At 37.2% G+C, this 21,466-nt stretch overlaps 2 protein-coding genes across 2 annotated transcripts; both read right to left on the reverse strand.

Annotated features, from left to right (window-relative positions):
• Positions 1-880: 880 nt before the first annotated feature.
• Positions 881-3,801, reverse strand: LOC131976556 (HEPACAM family member 2-like). Its single transcript, XM_059339639.1, has 4 exons — positions 3,678-3,801; positions 3,296-3,580; positions 2,226-2,480; positions 881-1,588 (listed from the first exon to the last, which is right to left on the reverse strand). The coding sequence occupies exons 1-4, from the start codon at positions 3,757-3,759 to the stop codon at positions 1,500-1,502; spliced, it is 711 nt and encodes a 236-aa protein (XP_059195622.1). The 5' UTR covers positions 3,760-3,801; the 3' UTR covers positions 881-1,499.
• On the reverse strand, positions 3,802-19,188 carry LOC131976180 (hemicentin-1-like; the record flags this gene model as incomplete). The annotated part of the gene is made up of 17 exons (XM_059339100.1): positions 19,077-19,188; positions 18,667-18,966; positions 16,120-16,401; positions 15,760-16,026; positions 15,600-15,686; positions 11,189-11,361; positions 11,068-11,086; positions 8,972-9,250; positions 8,617-8,880; positions 7,580-7,849; positions 7,236-7,484; positions 6,517-6,792; positions 6,084-6,335; positions 5,088-5,363; positions 4,447-4,698; positions 4,054-4,329; positions 3,802-3,929 (listed from the first exon to the last, which is right to left on the reverse strand). Coding segments are annotated over exons 1-17 (3,762 nt in total), but the record flags the coding sequence as incomplete, so codon positions are not given.
• Between the last annotated feature and the right edge of the window lie 2,278 nt (positions 19,189-21,466).

Consider the following 21,466-nt stretch of genomic DNA (forward strand, 5'->3'; position numbering starts at 1 on the left):
ACAAGAACTGATACCAAGGCATTAGATCACTGACTGTACAGTACCTTTCTGCTCATTTTACAGTAAGACTGTTAAGACTGCAGAGGGAGCAAGAGGACTGGATTTCTCCATGTGGAGGACTCAGGTGAAGAGCACGGGGACAAAGAAAGCGAACAGCCCCATCATCATCAGACCGCCGTGAGACGGGACAAGGCTTTACTTCACACTAAAATGCCTCTGAGCCGCTTGGAAAAGGATTGTGCTACAGAACTTGAATTATGCTTCAGGATTGCTGATTGTGTAAGTGATGAAGAATGCAATAAATATGAAAAATGCTTTCTGTGTCCTTTGATTGATCAGATCTGTATGCTGACACTGAGTAAGAGACATTGATGGATTGACACTGACACAGTGTTACATTTTTATGACTGATCGTTAACCAGCAGGTTTACTATGAGCGCACATACAAGGATTAGGTCCACAAGATATTAATCACTCCTGGTTTTGTCACCGTCTCAGGCATGGTTGTGAGCAAAGAGCTGCATTTCTGTAACACAAGTAGGGTGAACAAGTCTCGCTTTGCCCCAAAATCGACATCCAACAGTCAGCACACATAATATCTCCTGTTTATTCTGGCTGTTTTACGATCATAGCAAGCATGATCTTAAAATGTGACATTTAGTGGCATATCCATTACAGTAGTGTTGACATGGCTGACAGCAAGCACTTATCATTATGATTAATTATAAGCCTATTGCTAGTTTGCTATATATTTTTTGGAGAGATTGCAAGTTTTTTTGCATGTCTAACTGTGTAACACAATCTTGAACAGTACCACCACTGCAACTACTAAATCATACAACTATTGGACAGGGTCAATTCATAGAAATGTTTATTTATGTCAAAAGGTGGAAATAACATATTGTATAGATCCATTACCCACAGAATGAAACATTTCATGTCTTAATTTATTTAATTTCTTCTAATTAGAATGATTATGGCTTACATTTAATGAAGATCTAAAATTCAGTATCTCAAAAAAAAAAAATTATATTACAAAAGACCAATTTTTAAAAGTATGTTTAATATGAGCTAGAAATGTTGAAATGTAGAAATGTTTATTTATGTCAAAAGGTGGAAATAACATATTGTATAGATCCATTACCCACAGAATGAAACATTTCATGTCTAATTTAATTTCATATTCTAATTAATTGAGATGCACCTGTACTTGCTAATAAACATTTAATTAAAAAAAACAAACAGGTAATGCAATAATATGATTTCCCTTTGGTTGTCAGTGTGAGTTCTGTATTGCACATTAATGAAAGTAAATCTGATAAAAGGAAATGGCCAACAAAAAAACTGTAACTTAAATCAAATTCTTCAATAGCTTTCCAACAAGAACTGATACCAAGGCATTAGATCACTGACTGTACAGTACCTTTCTGCTCATTTTACAGTAAGACTGTTAAGACTGCAGAGGGAGCAAGAGGACTGGATTTCTCCGTGTGGAGGACTCAGGTGAAGAGCACGGGGACAAAGAAAGCGAACAGCCCCATCATCATCAGACCGCCATGAGACGGGAAGTGGAGGGCGGAGGCGTGAGCTAAGAGGAAGAGAGGGACGAAATAATGACAAATAAATCACATGTGATATTTAATAGAACATGAGATATCTGTGATTATACAGTCATGGAAAAAATATTACACCACCCTTGTTTTCTTCAATGTCTTGTTAATTTTAATCCTGTACAACTAAATGTACATTTGTTCGGACAAATATAATGATAACAACAAAAAAGCTCATAAGAGTTTAATTTAAGAGCTGATTTCTAGCCATTTCCCATGGTTTTTATTGGTAATAACCAAAATCATTATCAAGAAAACCATGGAAAATGGCTAGAAATCAGCTCTTAAATTAAACTCTTATGAGCTTTTTTTGTTGTTATTATTACATTTGTCCAAACAAATGTACCTTTAGTTGTACCAGGCATTAAAATGAGCAAATGCAATGAAGAAAACAAGGGTGGTCTAATATTTTTTTTCCATGACTGTAAAGCCTCTATTCTGATAGTATCCTAACTGTAGAAATAAATAATTAGAATTACTAAAATAAACATTATCTTGCATTTTTTATATAATATAAAAACATTTAATGTAAAAATAAGAATATTTAAGCATGTTTCATCTCATTTGATATCACAAACATGTTGTCCAAGTTGTAAAGAACATAAACAAACTCACAGAGGGTAAAGTCTTTAGTCTTGTACTTTGTGATATTGGTCACAGGGTTCCTCGCCTTACATATGTAGGTTCCCTCACTCTCTTTAAGGGCAGGGAAAGTGATAACCGGGCCGGCCGTAACAGCTGTCCATAACTGGTTGTTAAAGAACCAGTTGAAGTCACAATCTGGACGAGAATCAGCAAAGCATGTGAACGACACAGTGACTCCAACCTTTGCTGAATCTGGACCAGAGATAGTCACATTCAGAGGGCCATCTGCAAACACACAGGTGGGGAAAAGGTCAGAAATATGGACAGAAAATTGATTAATATTGTGTTACATTGGCACAAAACTAATTTGTTCTGAGCAACATTTCAAAGGTATTTCTGGTCAAACTCAAACTAGTGTACAGCAATTCATATGATAGGTATTAAAATACGATCATGACTTAATTTACTTTTTCAAATTTCACAATTAATTTTCCACAGTCATGGAAAAAAATATTAGATCACCCTTGTTTTTTTCAACTTCTTGTTCATTCTAATGCCTGGTACAACTAAAGGTACATTTGTTAGGACAAATATAATGATAACAACAAAAATAGCTCAAAAGAGTTTAATTTCAGAGCTGATATCTAGACATTTTCCATGGTTTCCTTGATAAGGATTTTGGTTGTAATCAAGAAAACCATGGAAAATGTCTAGATATCAGCTCTGAAATTAAACTCTTATGAGCTATTTCTGTTGTTATCATTATATTTGTCCAAACAAATGTACCTTTAGTTGTACCAGGTATTAAAGTGAACAAGAAATTGAAGAAAACAATTCAAATAAGCCTGCTTGTGACATAGTCAGACCTGAATGGTTTATTGAGTACCAGGTTTTCTGATGAAAAAAAAATCCTTGGTTGTCTTATTTCTCAGTTTGTGGATTAGTAGGCAGTACAAATACCCAAATATATTTGCACAAGTACTGAAAAGTGAGTTTTTCATGATATGTCCCATTGATGGAACATTTTGAAGCAAAGGAAGTACTGACGTTCTTAAAACCAGTTAAAATGAACTGAACGAGTTAAAAACAACAACACTCACAGTTCACCAGAAGCATGTATTGGGGGCTTTCTTGTGGCCCAGCCTGATTGGTGGCGACGCATTGATACATGCCGTCATCATACAGTGTCACCGGAGTGAAGTGCAGCATGTTGTTTTCAATGTGGTAAGACATGTCCGAGTGTGCGGTGGAGTTGGTCATGTTGAGACGCATGCCGTCCTTCATCCAGTAGATCATCTCAAAGGGCCCGGTAACATCACAGATGAGTGTGAAGTTTTCAGAGTTTATTGGAACTCTGTCCTCTCTGATAACTGTCTCTGTTGCATCTGTAGCGAAGAGAAGAAATTAGTATTTGATCAGGTGCACAGTCACATGACTGCAATGCAATGAAAATGCACTGAAAGGGTCATTGAGTTTTCTTACGAATAACTGTGAGCATCTTGGAGTTAGAGCTGGAGTTTTCTGTCACATAATTATAGGCCATGCAGGTGTATTCCCCACTCATATTTAAAGACAAAATGTCAGTTGTAAACACTGAAGTATTTGCCACCTCAGAGCCATTATAGAACCAGGTGAACCGACTGGGCGGCACTGACACGGCAGAGCAGTGGAAGACCGCGTAGCTTCCTGCCTCAGCAAAAGCTGGCCCATCAATCATGGGTGTTTCTGGTCCAACTGCAACAGCAAAAGATACAATCAGTTCTCTTGGCACCATATTTATTTCAACAACTTAGGATGATGCACTACAGTATACAAAACTGTCAGTTCCAGTGATATGAATCCTCTAAAAGATACTCACAGTTCACAAGGAGCATGTAAGGAGAGCTGGTCATGTTCCAGACAGCATTAATAGCCATACACTGGTAGTACCCAGTATCATTTTGCTCGAGTGGGTTAAAGGTGAGGGTCTTGTTAGCCATGTTGGAAACAGTCCTGTTATCTTGATGAAGTGGCTCACCATTTTTTAACCAGTAAACATGCTCAACAGGTCCAGTCACATTGCATGTTAGCTGATAAAAATGACCTTCTATGGCAGGATTAGTTGGCGTTTCTACTTGAACGTGATCTATTGGATCTGAAATCAAAGCAAAAACCCACAGTTAACACTCTCCTGAGCCATCTTTTGTTTGTTTGTAGGAAACATTTTTTTTTTTTTTTTACAGAAACATTAAAATAGCCATACAAGTCTCACCAAAAACGGTGAGCATCGTGTAGGCAGTGCTGTTTTTGCCGGTGATGTTGTTGTAGGCCATGCAGGTGTACATCCAACTCATAGCTTTAGTAAGAGGAGGTGTGATATACTTGGATGTATTGGCCACTAAAGAACCATTAAGGAACCATTCGTAGGTGCTGGGAGGGTTTGATGATGCGTAACAGCTGAATGTGACGTTGTCTCCCGTCTTTGCTGCATTTGGTCCAGTGATCGTTGGTATCTGTGGTCCATCTAAACACATAGATTTTACCTTTAATCACCTTCATCAAAAACATGTTCATGACTGTCAAAACATTGATACAATGCAAAACTGTGCAGGACACAGTCTCTTGGTAGATTTGCACTGACTTCACAGCTATTTCATGAAATTTTGTCAGTTTATGAAGCACACAGGTGGGCGGTGAGATGGATGACCCATAGTATACCATTTGAACCACATTGCATATATTTTTGAAAGAACTCATATGAACCTGTTCATGAGAATTATTTTTTGCATGAACAGAGAAGACCATCTTTGTTTAACCTGGTTATTGGTGAAATGTATCTTTGGTTTTGGTTAAATCAAATTTTTAAAAAACATTTCTCCCCTGTCAAAAGGGGGCATGATGGTGACTACTCACAAGCAATATCCAGTGTGAAGACTTGACTTGTAAACTTGCTGAGTGGGTTGGAAGCTTCACACTGATAGTTCCCGTTGTCAGAGGTCATGACAGGATCAATGGTGAGGGTGGCGTGGTCCACTGAGAAGTTTCTGGTGCTGTCAGCAGACAGTTGGTACCCATTATACAACCAGATTATCGACTCCACACTTCCAGATGTCTCACAGGTTAGAGAGAACGTGTGGTTCAGGATTGGCTCAGCTTCGACCATCTTTATTGAAGCCATAGTCACTGGAGCTGTGGAGAATAAACGGATTGTGGCAATTACAGTAAGCAGAGCAACTCCAAAATATGAGTGATCCATTGGTTGCCTGGCTTTGTGATTTTCATTTGTGCTGGATTAAATTAAGCTTTTAGTAAATGAGATTTGCTTTCTTAGATTAGAACATCAATAGCGCTCTCATATCTGCCTGTTGAGCATAAAGGCTACAACAGGGAGTTGTTTATCTTAGCTTAGCTTAAAAATCAGATCTCTTTCTCTCTTTTTCCTTCCTCAAACACATACACATACGCTTCCTCTTAATTTTTTTCTATCTCAAAAACACACACCACTACCACAGCGCTCAGTATTACTTGTCTCAACCGATATCTCGGATATTTAGCATGCTAGATATCTGGATTGGTTAGCGATGCATCGTTGAGCCCGTCGGCTTATATCTTTGAACATTTCACACATGGCGACCTCGCTCACAGGAGCGTGCACTAAGCCAACATCAATTTGCCTTTGATCTCTGGATTTGTCAGGGAAAATCCAAAAACTGTTAACCAGAGTAGAAATCAGGGCTAAAGTCAGGTAGTGTGAACTAGCCATATGCTAACTGTCTCCTTGCTGTAGCTTAACACACAGATACAGTACAATTTATCATATAACTCTGCAAAAAAATTGCAAATCTGCATATTTCCCAAAATGTAGAACAATTCTTATACAAGCAACCAAGATAGTCTCCAAAGTCTCACCAAAAACAGTGAGCATCGTGTAGGTAGTGCTGTTTTTGCCGGTGATGTTGTTGTAGGCCATGCAGGTGTACAGCCCACTCATAGCTTTAGTAAGAGGAGGTGTGACATACTCGGACGTATTGGCCACTAAAGAACCATTAAAGAACCATTCGTAGGAGCTGGGAGGGTTTGATGATGCGGAACAGCTGAATGTGACATTGTCTCCTACATTTGCCATATTTGGTCCAATGATAGTTGGCATCTCTGGTCCATCTAGACACATAAATATAACAATATAAATCACCTTCATTAAAAACATTCATATAATGCAAATCTGTTCATGAATGGAGAAATCCTCTTTTTCAACAATCCAAATTTCAATCAAATCTAATAGTTAATTTCCACCTCTATGGTTGTATTGTTTGATGGACTAAACTGCATGGTGACTACTTACAAAAAACCCCCAGTGTGAAGACTTGACTTGTAAAGATGCTGAGTGGGTTGGAAGCTACACACTGATAGTTCCCGTTGTCAGAGGTCATGACAGGATCAATGGTGAGGGTGGCGTGGTCCACTGAGAAGTTTCTGGTGTTGCCAGCAGACAGTTGGTACCCATTATACAACCAGATAATCGACTCCACACTTCCAGATGTCTCACAGGTTAGAGAGAACGTGTGGTTCTGGATTGGCTCAGCTCCGACTATCTTTACTGACGCCATGGTCACTGGAGCTGTGGAAAGATAGAGAATAAACAGTATCATAAAGTATATGATACACTGGCTGTCTGTTTTTAGGATTTATAGTTTTGTAGTTGACTAAATGAACATCAGCGAACTGGTTTGACATTTTGGGGGAAAGTATTTGCTGTCTTAGATGAGAACATCAATACTACTCTCATATCAGCAAGTTGAGAATGAAGTTCCAGCAGGAGTTAGCAGGCTTAGCTTAGCATAAAAACTGGAAACAAGGAAACAGCTAGCACCTCTCAGGCTCACTAACCACTTATATCTCATTTGTTAAATGCATAAACCAAGTATAAAAATCACAAGTTGTAGCTTTGAAAGTGCTGATAGGTTCACCTTTGCTTCCAGTGTAAACTAAGCTAAACGGTCTCTTGACTGTAAATAAGCATATCTCTCAAAATGTCAAACTATTCTTATTACAGTCAATTACCCAGAACAGTGAGCATGATGGAGGCAGTGTTGGTTTTGCCAGTGATGTTGTTGTAAGCCTCGCAGGTGTACACCCCACTCATGTTCAAGGTCAGAGGTCCAATAACTAAATCTGAGGTGGCAGCCATGGAGTCGCTGAAGTACCAGCTGATCCTACTGGGAGGATGAGACGCACTTGAGCAGTTGAAGGATCCGAATGTTCCTGCTAGAGCCATGGACGACCCCACGATCACTGGTTTCATTGGGCCATCTTTAAATCAGATAGTAAAGGAAAAAGGTTACTTTATTCAATATATCTTTTTGTGTATCTACAAGAGAAAGGTAATTATAGGTGAAAAAACTTACAGTTTACTTCAACTGTGTAAGGGCTGCTGGTCATGTTGCCCACAGAATTAAAAGCCTGACACTGATAATCTCCATGGTCGGAAAGCTGGACTGGGAAGAGAATCAGTGTCTTGTTGTGTTGTCCTGTTGTGTTGTCTGCAGTGATGAGTTGACCGTTCCTCCACCACTGAATGCTGCCAACAGTTCCAACCACTTCACAGGTCATACTGAATGACTCATTAAGTATTGCTGGTCCACCTGTGTGATCCACCACAACTGCTACTATTTTCTCTGAAGAAGAACAAGGGAATTAAGTTATTGAAATTTGCACAAGTATGATAGATGCCTTTTTACTTTCTCTCAGACAATTAGATGAAAAAAATGATACAATTCTCATGATTATCCATAAAAAAATAGCAACAAATTAGCTTAGCTTAGCATAAAGATGGGAAACAGTGGGAAAAAGCAAGCCTGGCTCACTCTTTAAACAAAAAAAAATCTGCACACCAGCACCTCTAAAAATCACTTATTATCAGATTATATATATTTTGTTCATTACATACAAAAAAGTTTTTAAAAAATACTGTAAAAAATGTGTCTTGTGACATTTTAGAAAATCCCAGCCAAGAAATATTCTAACCCCTGTAAAACCACAACAATTTGTTTTTACACTTCAGTATCTGTGTGTATTAAGCAAACAAGATATAACCTGTTAATAAGTGAGCTTTAGAGGTGCTTTTTCTTTCAGTTTTATTTAAAAAAAATTGAGATACAATATCTCCTCTGCTAGGAAGTCCTGGTCGAGATGGGAAGCAGAATAAAAGGTTTAACATAAAAATACAAACAGGGATAAAAACATCACAAGAAACAAACCAAACACAACAACAGAAAGCAACAACATTGTTCGATATAAATTGCTAGTATTTTGATAAAGTATTTTGGGAAGACAAAAGTTCAGCACTCTAACTTTAAAATACTCCAAAAGTCTTTCTGGGAAAAATAAAACCAAAGAAGCTAAAAAAAAATGACCCTCTGAATGTCTACAAATCCAAGCTTACCCTCAATCCTGATCATTGCACTTTTGCTGCTGAACCTGGACGTGACTGCGTTGTGAAATAAGCACCGGTAATATCCTGAGTTGCTCACTGCAACCTTCTCTAGTAGAAGCTGTGGGCCAAACTGATTTAGGTACACCCCGTCAAACATCCACTGGATCATCGCTGGAGGGCTCGACTCCGCTGAGCACGACAGGGTGATGTTGGATCCGGTTGTGTAAGTGGACTTCATGGGCGTGATCATCATCGTTGTGTTACTTGGACCATCTGATGAAGCAACAAGAGGGAAATTGCTGACTGATTGTAGTTTTTTTTTTAAGACATACAGTAGGCCTTTATATTTAATAAATTAACTTACAGCTGATGTTGAGATAAACAGGCAGACTGACTTCATAGCTCACGCCATTGGACACATTGCACCTGTACGACCCCTCGTCATAGCGGGTCACCCTGACCGTGAGAGTGGCGCCCCCATCGCTCAGCTGCACTCCCCCACCAGCTGTGATCTCAGTGCTGCCCTTCAGCCACGCATAAGTCAGGGACGAGCCATTGAGCGCAGAGCACATGAGAACTGCTGTGTCATTGAACTCCACAAGGTTGGTTGCGTTCGCTCTCAGAGTCACATTTGAAATCGGCACTGCAAAGAAGGAAATAACAAGCTATTTGTCAGGTTTTTTGCAGAAATGTGAGATTGCATGGTTAGATTAACGTTGTGTCTTCTGTCAATAGTAGGCAGGTGGAAACATGATCAAAACATGTGTATTAGCCTCGCTAGCTTCATGGATGGTGAAATTCGATTGCTAGTCGGTCAGTGTACCACTTTGTCCAGACTGAACTATTTGATGGATTGCCAATGAACTTTGCCCATCAGATGATGCATTTACATTTATTTTTTTTCTGTTATTTAGTTTTATGATGAATGCCTTTATTGTCATTGTATGTCATATACAACAATATTACACAAAACATAAAAAACATATATTGACACATACACATTACACACGTTTTACCTAAAACAATGTAAATATAAAAGATGGAGAAAAGAAAGAAAAATAAAATAAAATAAAATAAATATTGAGATAATATATAAGATGAAGAATATGTGTATATATGCAGCCATATAAATATAAAAAAGTGTGTATTGGCTTCAAGTTTAATGCTAAATATCTGAAAAAAAGATATTCCTACGTCCCATCAGTCTCGGGTGTACTTTGTTTTAAATGCTAAATAATAATAATACAATAAGAACACTGACATTAGTATTTAGTTCATGTGCAGCCTCAAAAAGCTGCTAAAAGTAAACTCTTCAGTCACCTGAAGTCAAGTACAGTCGGAAACAAGACTTGGAGTAGATTTTTCACTAATAACTTTTAGTCCATTTGAAACAAACTTTTCAGCAGTGTAACATCATGGTGATAGGTCCTGGTGCAGATATTTTTTGTGTACCCACCCCCGCCCTAAACACAAGCGCACACACACAAACATGCTTGGACACACAAACGCACAGCCACTCGAGAGAACTGCTTATGTTTATTAGCCTAATAGGCGTGTTTCCACTGAGTATTTTTGGAAAGAGTGTTTTGGCTCTGTTCCCATAAAGGTGCTTTTGTATCGGCTAACCAACGGAGTTCGAATGTGACATAAATAGTTCTGCTACACTTACGTGATTATTCAGCGACAATTTTGACTGTGACGTCAGTGACTTAACACTGACAACAGACCGACTCTGTTCTTGTTCTCGATTCTCTCATCTCACTCTGCTCGGCTTATTTCTTTTAAAAATGTCGCTATTATGTTGTGGTTGTGTCGAGTTCTAGTCGCATCATATCCCGCCCCAACTGTATCCAATCAGCGTCGACAAGTTAGTAGCGGCTCAGTAAAGTACCTGCCTCTGGTAGGTACTTTACTGAGCTGCTAACCGGTGAAGTTGGGTGGATCCTCTCTCCCAAGCCACACCCCTAGCGGCTCACAAGAGAGAAAAGTACCTAATGGAAACACACCTATTATGATCTCCTGGCCCTTGGCTATCTGCCCATCTTCAACCCGTCACTTTCCGACATTATGTGTGGCAATTCTGGACAGCTGCTTTTTTTTTCTTCCTCCATTGGCCCCTGGCGGCGTCTGGGCCCTGGTGCAGCTGCATCGGTTGCACCGTCGATATTTATGCCACTGCTTTTCAGTCAATATATTGTATTAATTTAATTCTAAGACCAAAACTAAAGACCTAAGACTAACTGAGGACTCAATCTGTTTACTGTTGCCAAAATGCAGCTTTAGTAGCTGCAGACTCCCACACTGCTTTATTCTTTTGTCTTGCAAAACAAAAACTGACAATCAAAGGTGGATATTTAAAATAAAAATACTACCTACTCGTTGCTGTTTTTTTAAATGTGAGCAAGGTTTTAAATAAGAAGGAATGAGAGGAAGTATAGAGAGTCATAAAGAGGTCCTTACCTTGGACTGACAGTGTCAACTGAGCACGAAAAGAATTTATTTCCTGTAACGTATATAATCCAGAGTCTTTCACTTGTAGCGACTTTATAGTCAGTGATGACGTGTTTGCATTGAATGTTACCCTGTCCTTCCAATTGTCAGTTATGATTTCACTTCCTGGAAAAGTCATCACAATGATATCATTGTTGAACATCCATGCCCCTGTGGAGACATTGTCCCGGCTGAAAAGCGTGACTGTGTTGCCCACTGGTATGGGGTTCTCAGAGGCGTATATCTTCTGGGTACCTGCAGCAGCTACAAACAGAAAGACAACATTCAGTCACCATTTAATATATCTACACACATAAATAGCTATTGATTTTTAATTATTTTTCTTCATTTTAATGCAATTGAATGATACTGAACATACAGGACTAATGTTTAAATTTTTATTTTTATTTACTCATCATTTCCTCACTTTTAGAGCTGGTTGATAATATAATATACTGTATGTATAATGAATAATAATGCTAAATATTGTTTTACAGAGTTATCTTTTTAAGCAAGAACCCTCTGAGTACATTCATATTGGTGCAAAATTGGTGCACAATCCTCACAGAAAACATCAAAACTCTATCTCATTCCAGCTCAAAATGCAACAATATCGGCCGTCATATCGGAAATGTTAATTTGTCCCCTCTGAAATCAGTACGGGTCTCCGAAATCTCATACTGGCTGGGCTCTAGAGACGATATATGAGAACAGGGATGAAAAGCGCTTAAGCATTTAACTGCTTTATTGTGATCAAGAACCAAAAACATAAAGCCGCAGCCCGACTACAATTTTTACACAATCTGTTAGAAAACTCACTGAATGGAAACCTGCTGTGATAAAAAATGCACCTTTGCTCTGCTAAAAACACAAAGTAGTACATTTAAAACATGTTTTAAAATAATTTAGATCTATAAATTGGCTCCTTCAAATTCATTAACCCTCTGGAGTCCATCTATTTATTGAAAATACATGTTTTATTTACAGTAATAACTTTATTTATATATGATATGTAGACAAGCTAAGAAAGCCAGTTGAAAGTGCAATCATAGGAGCTTTCACAGTGTGCCATTTATGTTTCTAGAACATTTTTAAAATGTGAATTTTCTTTCTACAATGAAAACTTTTACTATTTGTAATTAACGTTCAAATACACTGTTTTGTAGTTTAATTATTCATTTTTTTCTGCTGTTTTTCTGTGTATATAGGGTTTTTAAAAATGGTACATTTCCATAGAAACATGTGTCTTTTGTTTGTATTTTCGGTTCCTGGCAGCTTTATACTTTGTTAATTAAAATAAAATGAAAAATCTGACTGATAGTCAAGTTTGTGTGGAGAAAAAGGAGCCATGCATGTGATGTAAGGACAGACTGAAAGATGCTGAACACAGACAGAAATGAATGCATAAGAAGTTGACAAATTTGAACCAAAATCTCTTGGACTTCAGAGGTTTAAAGTTAAAATAATTCAGTCTTACCTGCTAAAAAGGTTGTCATGGACAAGATTAGGAAAAACACTAAAGGAAAATCCATTTTACTCTTCAGTTTCTTTTTAGTTGAAGTGCTCCCTAGCCAGCTATATGGACTTGACTGTGGTGTTGATAAATTCAAATATTTGGATACTGTACAGTCACAGACGCCTTCTAATCAGCAAATATTTGCTTTGCTTTACTCAAGCGTTTTGTTCTCATGATGTAAGCAAGCCCTACCATCATCGTGCCACCTCAAACGACCACGCCTTGTTTTGCCCTCGTCCACACCGGTCCACACCAAGGAGTGTCCATTTACTGTAAACCTCAGTCACTCTGCAGCTTTTAAACCAACCATAGAATGGGATGGGGGAATTTTGTAAGTGTGCTCCAAGACTCTGAAGTTCACTGATGCAAAATACACAACATGTCCTCTTACAATGCAGGTGGAAAAAACTACCTTGACATGACTGCTAATGAAATAGAAACTTATTGAACATTTAATTTGAGGTCTTACAAAGTCAATAATACACACTTTGGAATCATTTAAAAAACTTTCATCACTTTTCTTTTCACATCTATGCTAACAATTCCTGGTCATCAGACACTTTTGCTATTAGAGTTAAATGATAACAAGCTGCATCTATAATAACAATACTGACAGGATTTTAATTGAGGACATACAGTCATGGAAAAAAATATTTGACTACCCTTGTTTTCTCCTTGCTTTCTTGTTCATTTAATACCTGGTACAACTAAAGGTACATTTGTTTGGACAAATATAATAACAACAAAAATAGCTCATAAAAGTTGAATTTAAGAGCTGATATCTAGACATTTTCCATGGTTTTTTTTATGATTTTGGTTATTATCAAGAAAACCATGGAAAATAGCTAGATATCAGCTCTTAAATTAAATTCTTATGAGGTATTTTTGTTTTTATCGTTTTGTTTGTCCAAACAAATGTACCTTTACTTGTACCAGACATTAAAACGAACAAGAATAAAAATAACCCATCAAACAAAAATATTCAGATATGATATAAAGTCACAAAATCCCTCATTTGTGAAAATGGAAACAGAGAATATTTGGCATTTATTCACTATTATTGCTTGGAAAATTACTGAAATTATCAATCGATGACCAATATAGCTGCAATTATTTATCTTTTGCTTGACTAATCGATACATTAAGTAATCGTATCATCAATCGATTATTTTCTTGATCAATCAAACTACTTATTGTCATCTTGATTAATTGATTACTTGTTCTGTTGCATGTTAGGAAACTGAGTCCATGAGCTATTTTTGTTGTTATCATTACATTTGTCCAAACAAATGTACCTTTAGTTGTACCAGGCATTTAAATGAACAAGAAATTGAAGAAAACAATGGCCTAATAATTTTTGCCATGACTGTATGACAACATCTGCTCCATTTCTAAACATTTCCCTCTCCTTCTCAGCTTGCTTAATCTAAATAACATAAAATTAATATCAGATTTGTTCACAATCAAAGGAGAAATGTTAATATTTAATTTATGTACTAGAATTAAAATGTTTCAATATGCCAAATATACATACATATACATACATATCTAAAAATACATAAACGTCTCCTGTTAATAGTCAATAATCTCTCGGGTTTTTTTTCACTGCTGACCGTCAGTGGTCATTAATGATTGTTAGGTTTCTTTTGAGCTCAGCCACAAAAGAAAGAACAAAATCTTTATTGTTCCAGACTACATTTGAATCAGTCATTACAACATGATGGGAATTGTTCTCAGTTTAATATTGAACACTTAATCTTACTTAAACATTGACAGCAACTCAGGTGGAAATCATTAACAAGACCTAATGGTAGAACACTCTAAGAGTCTGTGCAGGGGAATTTTATTAAGGATCAAATGAAAAAGGTTTTTGGCGGGGCAGTACAGTTAATATACCTGTATCTGATTTCCATGTTTGAGGTGTGACGAAAGTATTTTCTGCTCACTTTAAGTACTCCTTATCTTATACTCCTTAGAATAAATTGTTTGATTAGTGAACATATTACAACATACCAGAACATAGACAAATATATTTGACATATGTAATGTTCATAAAATATGCAAAACACTATATTTATTCTTTTCACAATATAATTGCTGGATTAAAAAAATAAAATCAGGACACATTGAGGTGGTTTTTGATTGTTGTAGTAAAGGGTCAGTGTATTGCATCAGAGTCATTCATGGAGTGGATGAGCCAGCAGCATCTGTGAAAAAAAGGCAGTTATTAGTCATATCTGTTATATAACTGTAAGCAGGTGAGTTAAATATATGTATGGCTGACTGTCTTATGCATACTCTATATTCCTTTCCCCTAAAAACGTATTTGTCAAAAACAAATTAGTTTTGTATAAGCTGTTTAGAACAGGATGACTATATTGGAATTGGTGAATTGATGTAAATAATTATATATGAAATATGTAATAAATGAATGAATGAATGAATGAATGAATGAATGAATGAATGAATGAATGAATGAATAAAATTGCACTGCTCCCAGCTTTTCCAAGGAGGTGGGTTTTTTTTTGTTGCTGGTGATTTTCCTCAAAGATAGTAAATTAAATATCTTTGGGTTTTGGACAAAACTTTTCCTAAATTTCCCCCAAAATCTGGGCTTTAGAAACTTATGATGGAATTTGTCACTATTTTCAGGAATTTCATAAGCTACATTTCTAATTTATAAAATAACTATCATAGGAAACAGTAGTGAAAATAATCATTAGTTGCAGCCCAATGTCTCCAAGGGAAGCAGGTTTGACCTTATAACTTCCTCTTGCTGCACAAATCTAACAAAAAACCTTATTTAAATAAATATTTTATGTTCAAGATGTTAAACTGGTATGGATGAATATAGAAATGGCAACATTTCAAAGGGATAACACATATTTTTTTCTTCTATGAGAGAATAAACTTTTGCCTATGCATTTGAAGTGTGTGAATGAAAAAAAGGTATGATTTATCTGCACAACATTGTTCTATAACTTGCCTGGCAATGAGAAGAAGAACCCAACCATTATCAGCAGCGGCAGCAGCCACACATTAACCGCCTGTTGATCCGACCCTGACGAAGGCTCTGCAGAGACAAACCAAAGTCAGGAACAAATGGAGAAAAATTGAGGTTTGCGTCACTGTACTAACACACTCACTTCCTATCAGGAGGATTGTGGTGATGTTGCTGTTCATGTTGATGTGATTGTTGAAGGCCAGACAGGAGTATGGACCGCTTTGGTCCTCGCTGACACTGAACAGCTCTAACAGAGGACCCGTAGTGTTCACAAGCTCCCCTCTGAAAGCCCACTGAAGCTGAGCCGCAGGACTGGACTGTGCTGAACAGAGCATGCTCAGATTGGATCCGATAGAGAAGGAAGTGGTGTTGAGTCCATTCACTGTTATTGCCATGTTATCTGGACCATCTGAGAGAGACACAGAGAGAAGAAGAGGTCAGGCATACAGAGCTTTTTGACAATTACAGCAAATTATGACTGAAATGACACAGTCTCACTCACAGGTGATGGTGAAGTTTACTGGATCACTGGTTCCATTACTGACAGGATTGGACGCATGACACGTGAAGGGTCCCTGATCAAAGCGGGTCACATTGACTATAGTGAGAGTGGAGTTTCCATCAGAGAGATGAACTCTGTCGCTGACTGTCACCTCGGAGCTGCCGTTGATCCAGAGGAAAGACGGAGAGGATCCAGAGGAGACGGAGCACGTAATGACTGCTGAACTGTTGAACTCCATCAGGTCGGTGTGATTGGTGCGTAGCGTCACATTTGAAATGGGCTCTGTGGAAGACAAGAGGATGACAGGGATCAAGATGTTTCAACATACTCTGCAGTGTGAGGCTTTGTTTGTAGCAGGCAAGCAATGACAAACATATCACCCTAGAGAAAAAGGTTATAATCTTGATGGCTTATTCAATAGTAAACTGATATAAGATTCTTTGACTAAAATGGTCTATCAGGTCTGTAATAAACATTTTTTTTAGGTTTTCCTGATGAATTTGGCTAATAGAGACAAGGTGTTATACTCAAGTATAACCACCAGACAGCTTGACTTGGACCTGGAAACTCAAATGATGCTCTTATTACAGGTGCATCTCAATAAATTAGAATATCATAAAAAAGTTTATTTATGTCAGTAATTCAATTCAAAAAGTGGAAATAACACATAATATAGATCCATTACACACAGAATGAAACATTTTCATGTCTCAATTTATTTAATTTCTTCTACATATAATGATGATGGCTTAGTTTAATGAAGACCTAAAATTCAGTGTCTTAAAAATTTTGTTTCACACCTTCCTAAGACTTTTGCACAGTACTGCACATACACAACATGCTGATATAACTCTTATGGCTTGTGTTTTGTATGGAGACGCAGCGACGTGTTGGGAGCTGTTGACCCAGCAGAAAGAGGCTCTGTGAAAATGAAATTGAAGTTAAAGGGGAGTGTTGACGGACACAGAAGCAGACAGAAGCCACCCAGAGGACGAGGTCATAAGATCAGATAGGGGAGCAAAACTGGAAAAAAAAAAGTTTGCTGGTTGTCAGTCCAAATACCCTGAGACAGAAACATGAATTCCTGTAAGTCCTTTGAGAATAATGTTAACGGATACTCGTTGTTCTCAGACACCCGTTCCAATAAAAGTGTATCGTAAACAATTTGTCAGCACATTTTTCTCACTCTCTCACCTTCTCATGTGTCTCACTGTTCTTTACAACAAGCTGATGCTCACTTTTTATGCTTCTATATGTGTGTTTGTATGTTTCAGTTAATTAAATATAATTCTTGTTCTTCTTACTTGTTTGACTATTGTCTGTCCAAACATCTTTATTTGATAATAAGATTTATGCTTGACTGGCTTTGCTGTCTCTGTCTACATCACCTTTTTTATGACATTTTCTGTGTGCCTCTAAAACTGATTTCCTTGTTGACTGTACACTCTGTGTGCGTCATTCAGGTTGAATAAATCATAGAAAACATATTTTTTGTCAGCAACAGCTTCAGAAGCAATGTTACTATTACATTACATTAGCATGGCAATCTTTAAGAAACATAATATTTTTAAAGGAAATTATGGTTTAGGTGGAGTAAAAGAGAGACTTTATTTATTTACTCAACAAAGCCCTTAAAGCTCTAAACCTATTGAAAGCCAGCAATCAGGATGAGGAAGTGCAGAATAAAAAAAAAAAATAAGGGCTCAGGTCTCAATCTGCACCAAATAATACTGCTAATAATAAACATTATTTAGGTTTAGCTCTGAAACACTGCAAATAAATGTACTCTTGAAAGTTAGATAGTGTGTGGGTGTTTGTTTGCTATAATAACAATAACAACAACAACAACAACAATAATAATCATAATCATAATCATAATAATAACATACAATAACATTTAAAACTAGTAAAGCACATTATTATTTCTCAATTCAAATTTAAAATGATTGTTATTTTCTTGCATTCCTGAACAGAAAAAGGACTTTTTAATGGTTGAATGTTATGCTTGATTAATTTCTGACTTCTCAGGGAATCCCATTGAGCCGGCTCTAATCTGGGTATAAAAAGATTAATTCAATTTGTTATTAGCCAAATAAATAACAATAACATTTTAGTTTTAAACATGCTTTTGAAAGATTTCTAAAAAAAAAAAAAAGGTATGTTTTCTCATTTTTATCACAGGTGGTCTAATAAATTTGTTAAGCAATATATATATCATAAATTATTATATGCAGAAGTAAAATACGTCCCAAAAATGACCTACTCACATAGAGTTTCTGACTTATGACTCAAAACAGTATGATTTGAACTAATCAAGTGAGCTGATTTAACATTATTTGATTTGATCTTTTTCACGCTGCTCATTAAGCAGAGCAGTTTCTGTTGTAAATACTTAACAAACCAAATAAATTCTTCAGGTTTGTTGCTAACCAACCTATCACCTTGAATGGCATCTGGATGTGTTTACTATGGGCTAATGTTTAGGAGAAGCTACAGAGTCTCTAATGGTCTATCAGTTCTGAGTATCAGCCATTTGTTTAGTCTCACCCAGAACTGTGATGGATGCGTTGGCCTTGAGCGGGGGGTCAGTGCTCTGCATGACGTAGACTCCAGAGTCAGCCACCGTGACGGAGTTCAGGGTGAGAGCTCCAGTGGAGTGGTTGACGGACACCCTGCCGCTGTGACTGGGGAAGACTGCCTGCTGGTCCCCCAGCCAGGTGAGGATGAGGGAGTCCCCCACCGCCCAGCTTCCACTCTTCAGGTTGGTCAGAGGGGACAGAGACAGAGTCACAGAGTCCCCGACTACAGCAGGGTTGATGGAGGGCTGGACCTCCACGGCCACAACACCTGGAGAAGAGAACAAGCTTTACTGTAATATAAATGCCACACATGCTTTTTTACTGTAATAATTAAGTTAAGTCATAATCAGAGAAACCATCACCTATAACAGAACCTACCTTGTATTAAAGCCAGCAATAGAATAGCCAGGGTTACTTCAGTTTTCTGCTGCATCTTGTATCGATGGTCTGAAGATGTCCTCTCTGTTTCTCCTCTATTATACGTGTTCATGTCCAGCCCCCTACCCATAAATACCTACAGCAGCAACCCCCCAGTTCTTATCTGCAGGTGGGTTCTGGTTATCAATCGTCAAACTTACAAAAGGTGCATTACATTTTTCGTTTACCATGTTGGGTGAAGTTCTGTAAATGGTCAATGAGCAAGATGATAAATTATGACAGCAGGTATGTGAGGCAGGATTCAGGGGTGGGGGTGTTATTTATCCAGCTATACCAGCAGCGACTGACACACTGGTATTGTTTTCACCTTGTGAGGCTGTGTGTGTGTGTGTGTGTGTGTGTGAGAGTCATCCTAGCAAAATGTGGTCCTGAAGACACCCACTGAAGTGAGATGTACCACTGCAGCAGCATGGCCAGGTCTTTGTTTTTCTGTCTGTTTCTCTGCGGACAGATTTTGACACCACAGTAGAGTCACAATGGTGCAAGATGCAGTCATGACACAGTGCAGGTGTGTAGTTGAGATCAAAATAAAGGCAGTGTTCTCAAATGGGTGTGGTTCACATAAGGGCACTGGAAGTACAGGTACATCTCAATACATTAGAATATCATGGAAAAGTCCAGTTTCCAGTAGTTCAAATCAAATAGCCGCAACCAAGTATTGAGTCCAACATTTCCATATTAAACATACTTTTTAAAATTGGTCTTTTGTAATATTAAATTTTTTGGGAGACACTGAATTTTAGGTCTTCATTACATGTAAGCCATAATCATTATAATTAGAGGAAATTAAAGAAATTAAGACATGCAATATTTCATTCTGTGTGTAATGGGTCTATATAATGTGTTATTTCCACTTTTTGAATTGAATTTCTGACATAAATAAACTTTTCTATGATATTTTAATTTACTGAGATGCACCTGTATGCCAGTGGCTTGATTTGGTGTTGAGACGGGTGTGATTTTAGTGCAAGATTGTCTGGTTTTTATTTGTTTTTCTGGTGAAATAATATAAACTCTGTGGGAGGAACATGCTGTTTTTCTATTCAATAATGTCCTGGCTATTCCTGACATGATTCATAGGGTGGGGGTTAAGTTTTGTGTATCAATATGACCCTTCCGGCTACATTTTTTTTACTCCTGTGTGTGTCAAAGACAAAGATTTCTCCTCCATTTTAACCTACATCTTTTGAATACACCTGCACCTGCAGCTGCTTTGTGGAGCACATGTTCACTGATAAAGTCCGTCTGTTATTTTCTGTGTACTCAGCAAACTAAATCACAGCAACAACCATGTAGTTTTCATTTATGAGACAAAACAAGATATATTGAATTATATGACACATCAGCAGATTAATTACTGTTTTTCCACAATTCAATCAGTGCTTCTCTCATCTGCCTCTTACAGTAAGAAATGTCTTTATTAGCATTACGTGCCGAGTGGGGAAACCATGATGCCTTTCACAATAGCACTCAGTAAACACCTGTGGTCACCTGTGAGCTGCGGTGGTGCAAAGTTCAGTATCAGTGCACACCTGTGTTATGTACCTGACTCACAGGAAGGGAGACTGGTGAGTGGGCAGCATTATTTGCATGCATGAAGGTGAGCATGAGCTGTAGTGTAGATGTAGGTGTTTTTATTCTAGGTTTATTATGTTATTTACTTTTGTGTATCACATGACTTTTGCATTTGCATTTTGTTTATTGTATTTGTTGTATAAATTTGTTATTGAGGTGAGATTTTTCCCATAAAATAGATTTTTTTTTCTGTTGCTGTGTCTCTGGTCCTTGTTTTAAAAAAAATCAATTTATTGTAATATTTTAGAAAAAACAGGTGTTACATTTTCATTTTAATACTTGGTGTCATAACTCTGATGTATTCTGTTTTGAATAAATATCATATTAAACATTCTGGTACAATGAATGCAAATGTTTTATGTTTTCTGCACATTTTTTCATATAATTTGCACTCTGCACATTCTTCACTTAATTTGCACTAAGTTGTATATAGTATACTGTATATTGTTAAATGTCTTTTTCTTAGATTGTTTATTTTTTATCTTTATCTTAAAGGGAAATAATTTTGTGTGAAAATTTTGTGGTCGGCTGTAACAAAGAAATTTCCCCGCTGTGGGATTAATAAAGTCAAATCTAAATCTGATTTTTTTAGATTTTTTTTTTCATAAAAAATAAACAAGGTATTAGCACAACACTATATTATTATTAACAGTAATGATTTATATTTCTAAAAATAATTAAAATCCCCAAAAGGCTCCTGACAGCATCTCAGTCATTTTTAATCTTTGCCCTGAACTGAGACCAGCGGCAGCTTG

Source organism: Centropristis striata, chromosome 8 (genome assembly GCF_030273125.1).
Source record: "Centropristis striata isolate RG_2023a ecotype Rhode Island chromosome 8, C.striata_1.0, whole genome shotgun sequence".
Classification (NCBI taxonomy): Eukaryota; Metazoa; Chordata; class Actinopteri; order Perciformes; family Serranidae; genus Centropristis; species Centropristis striata.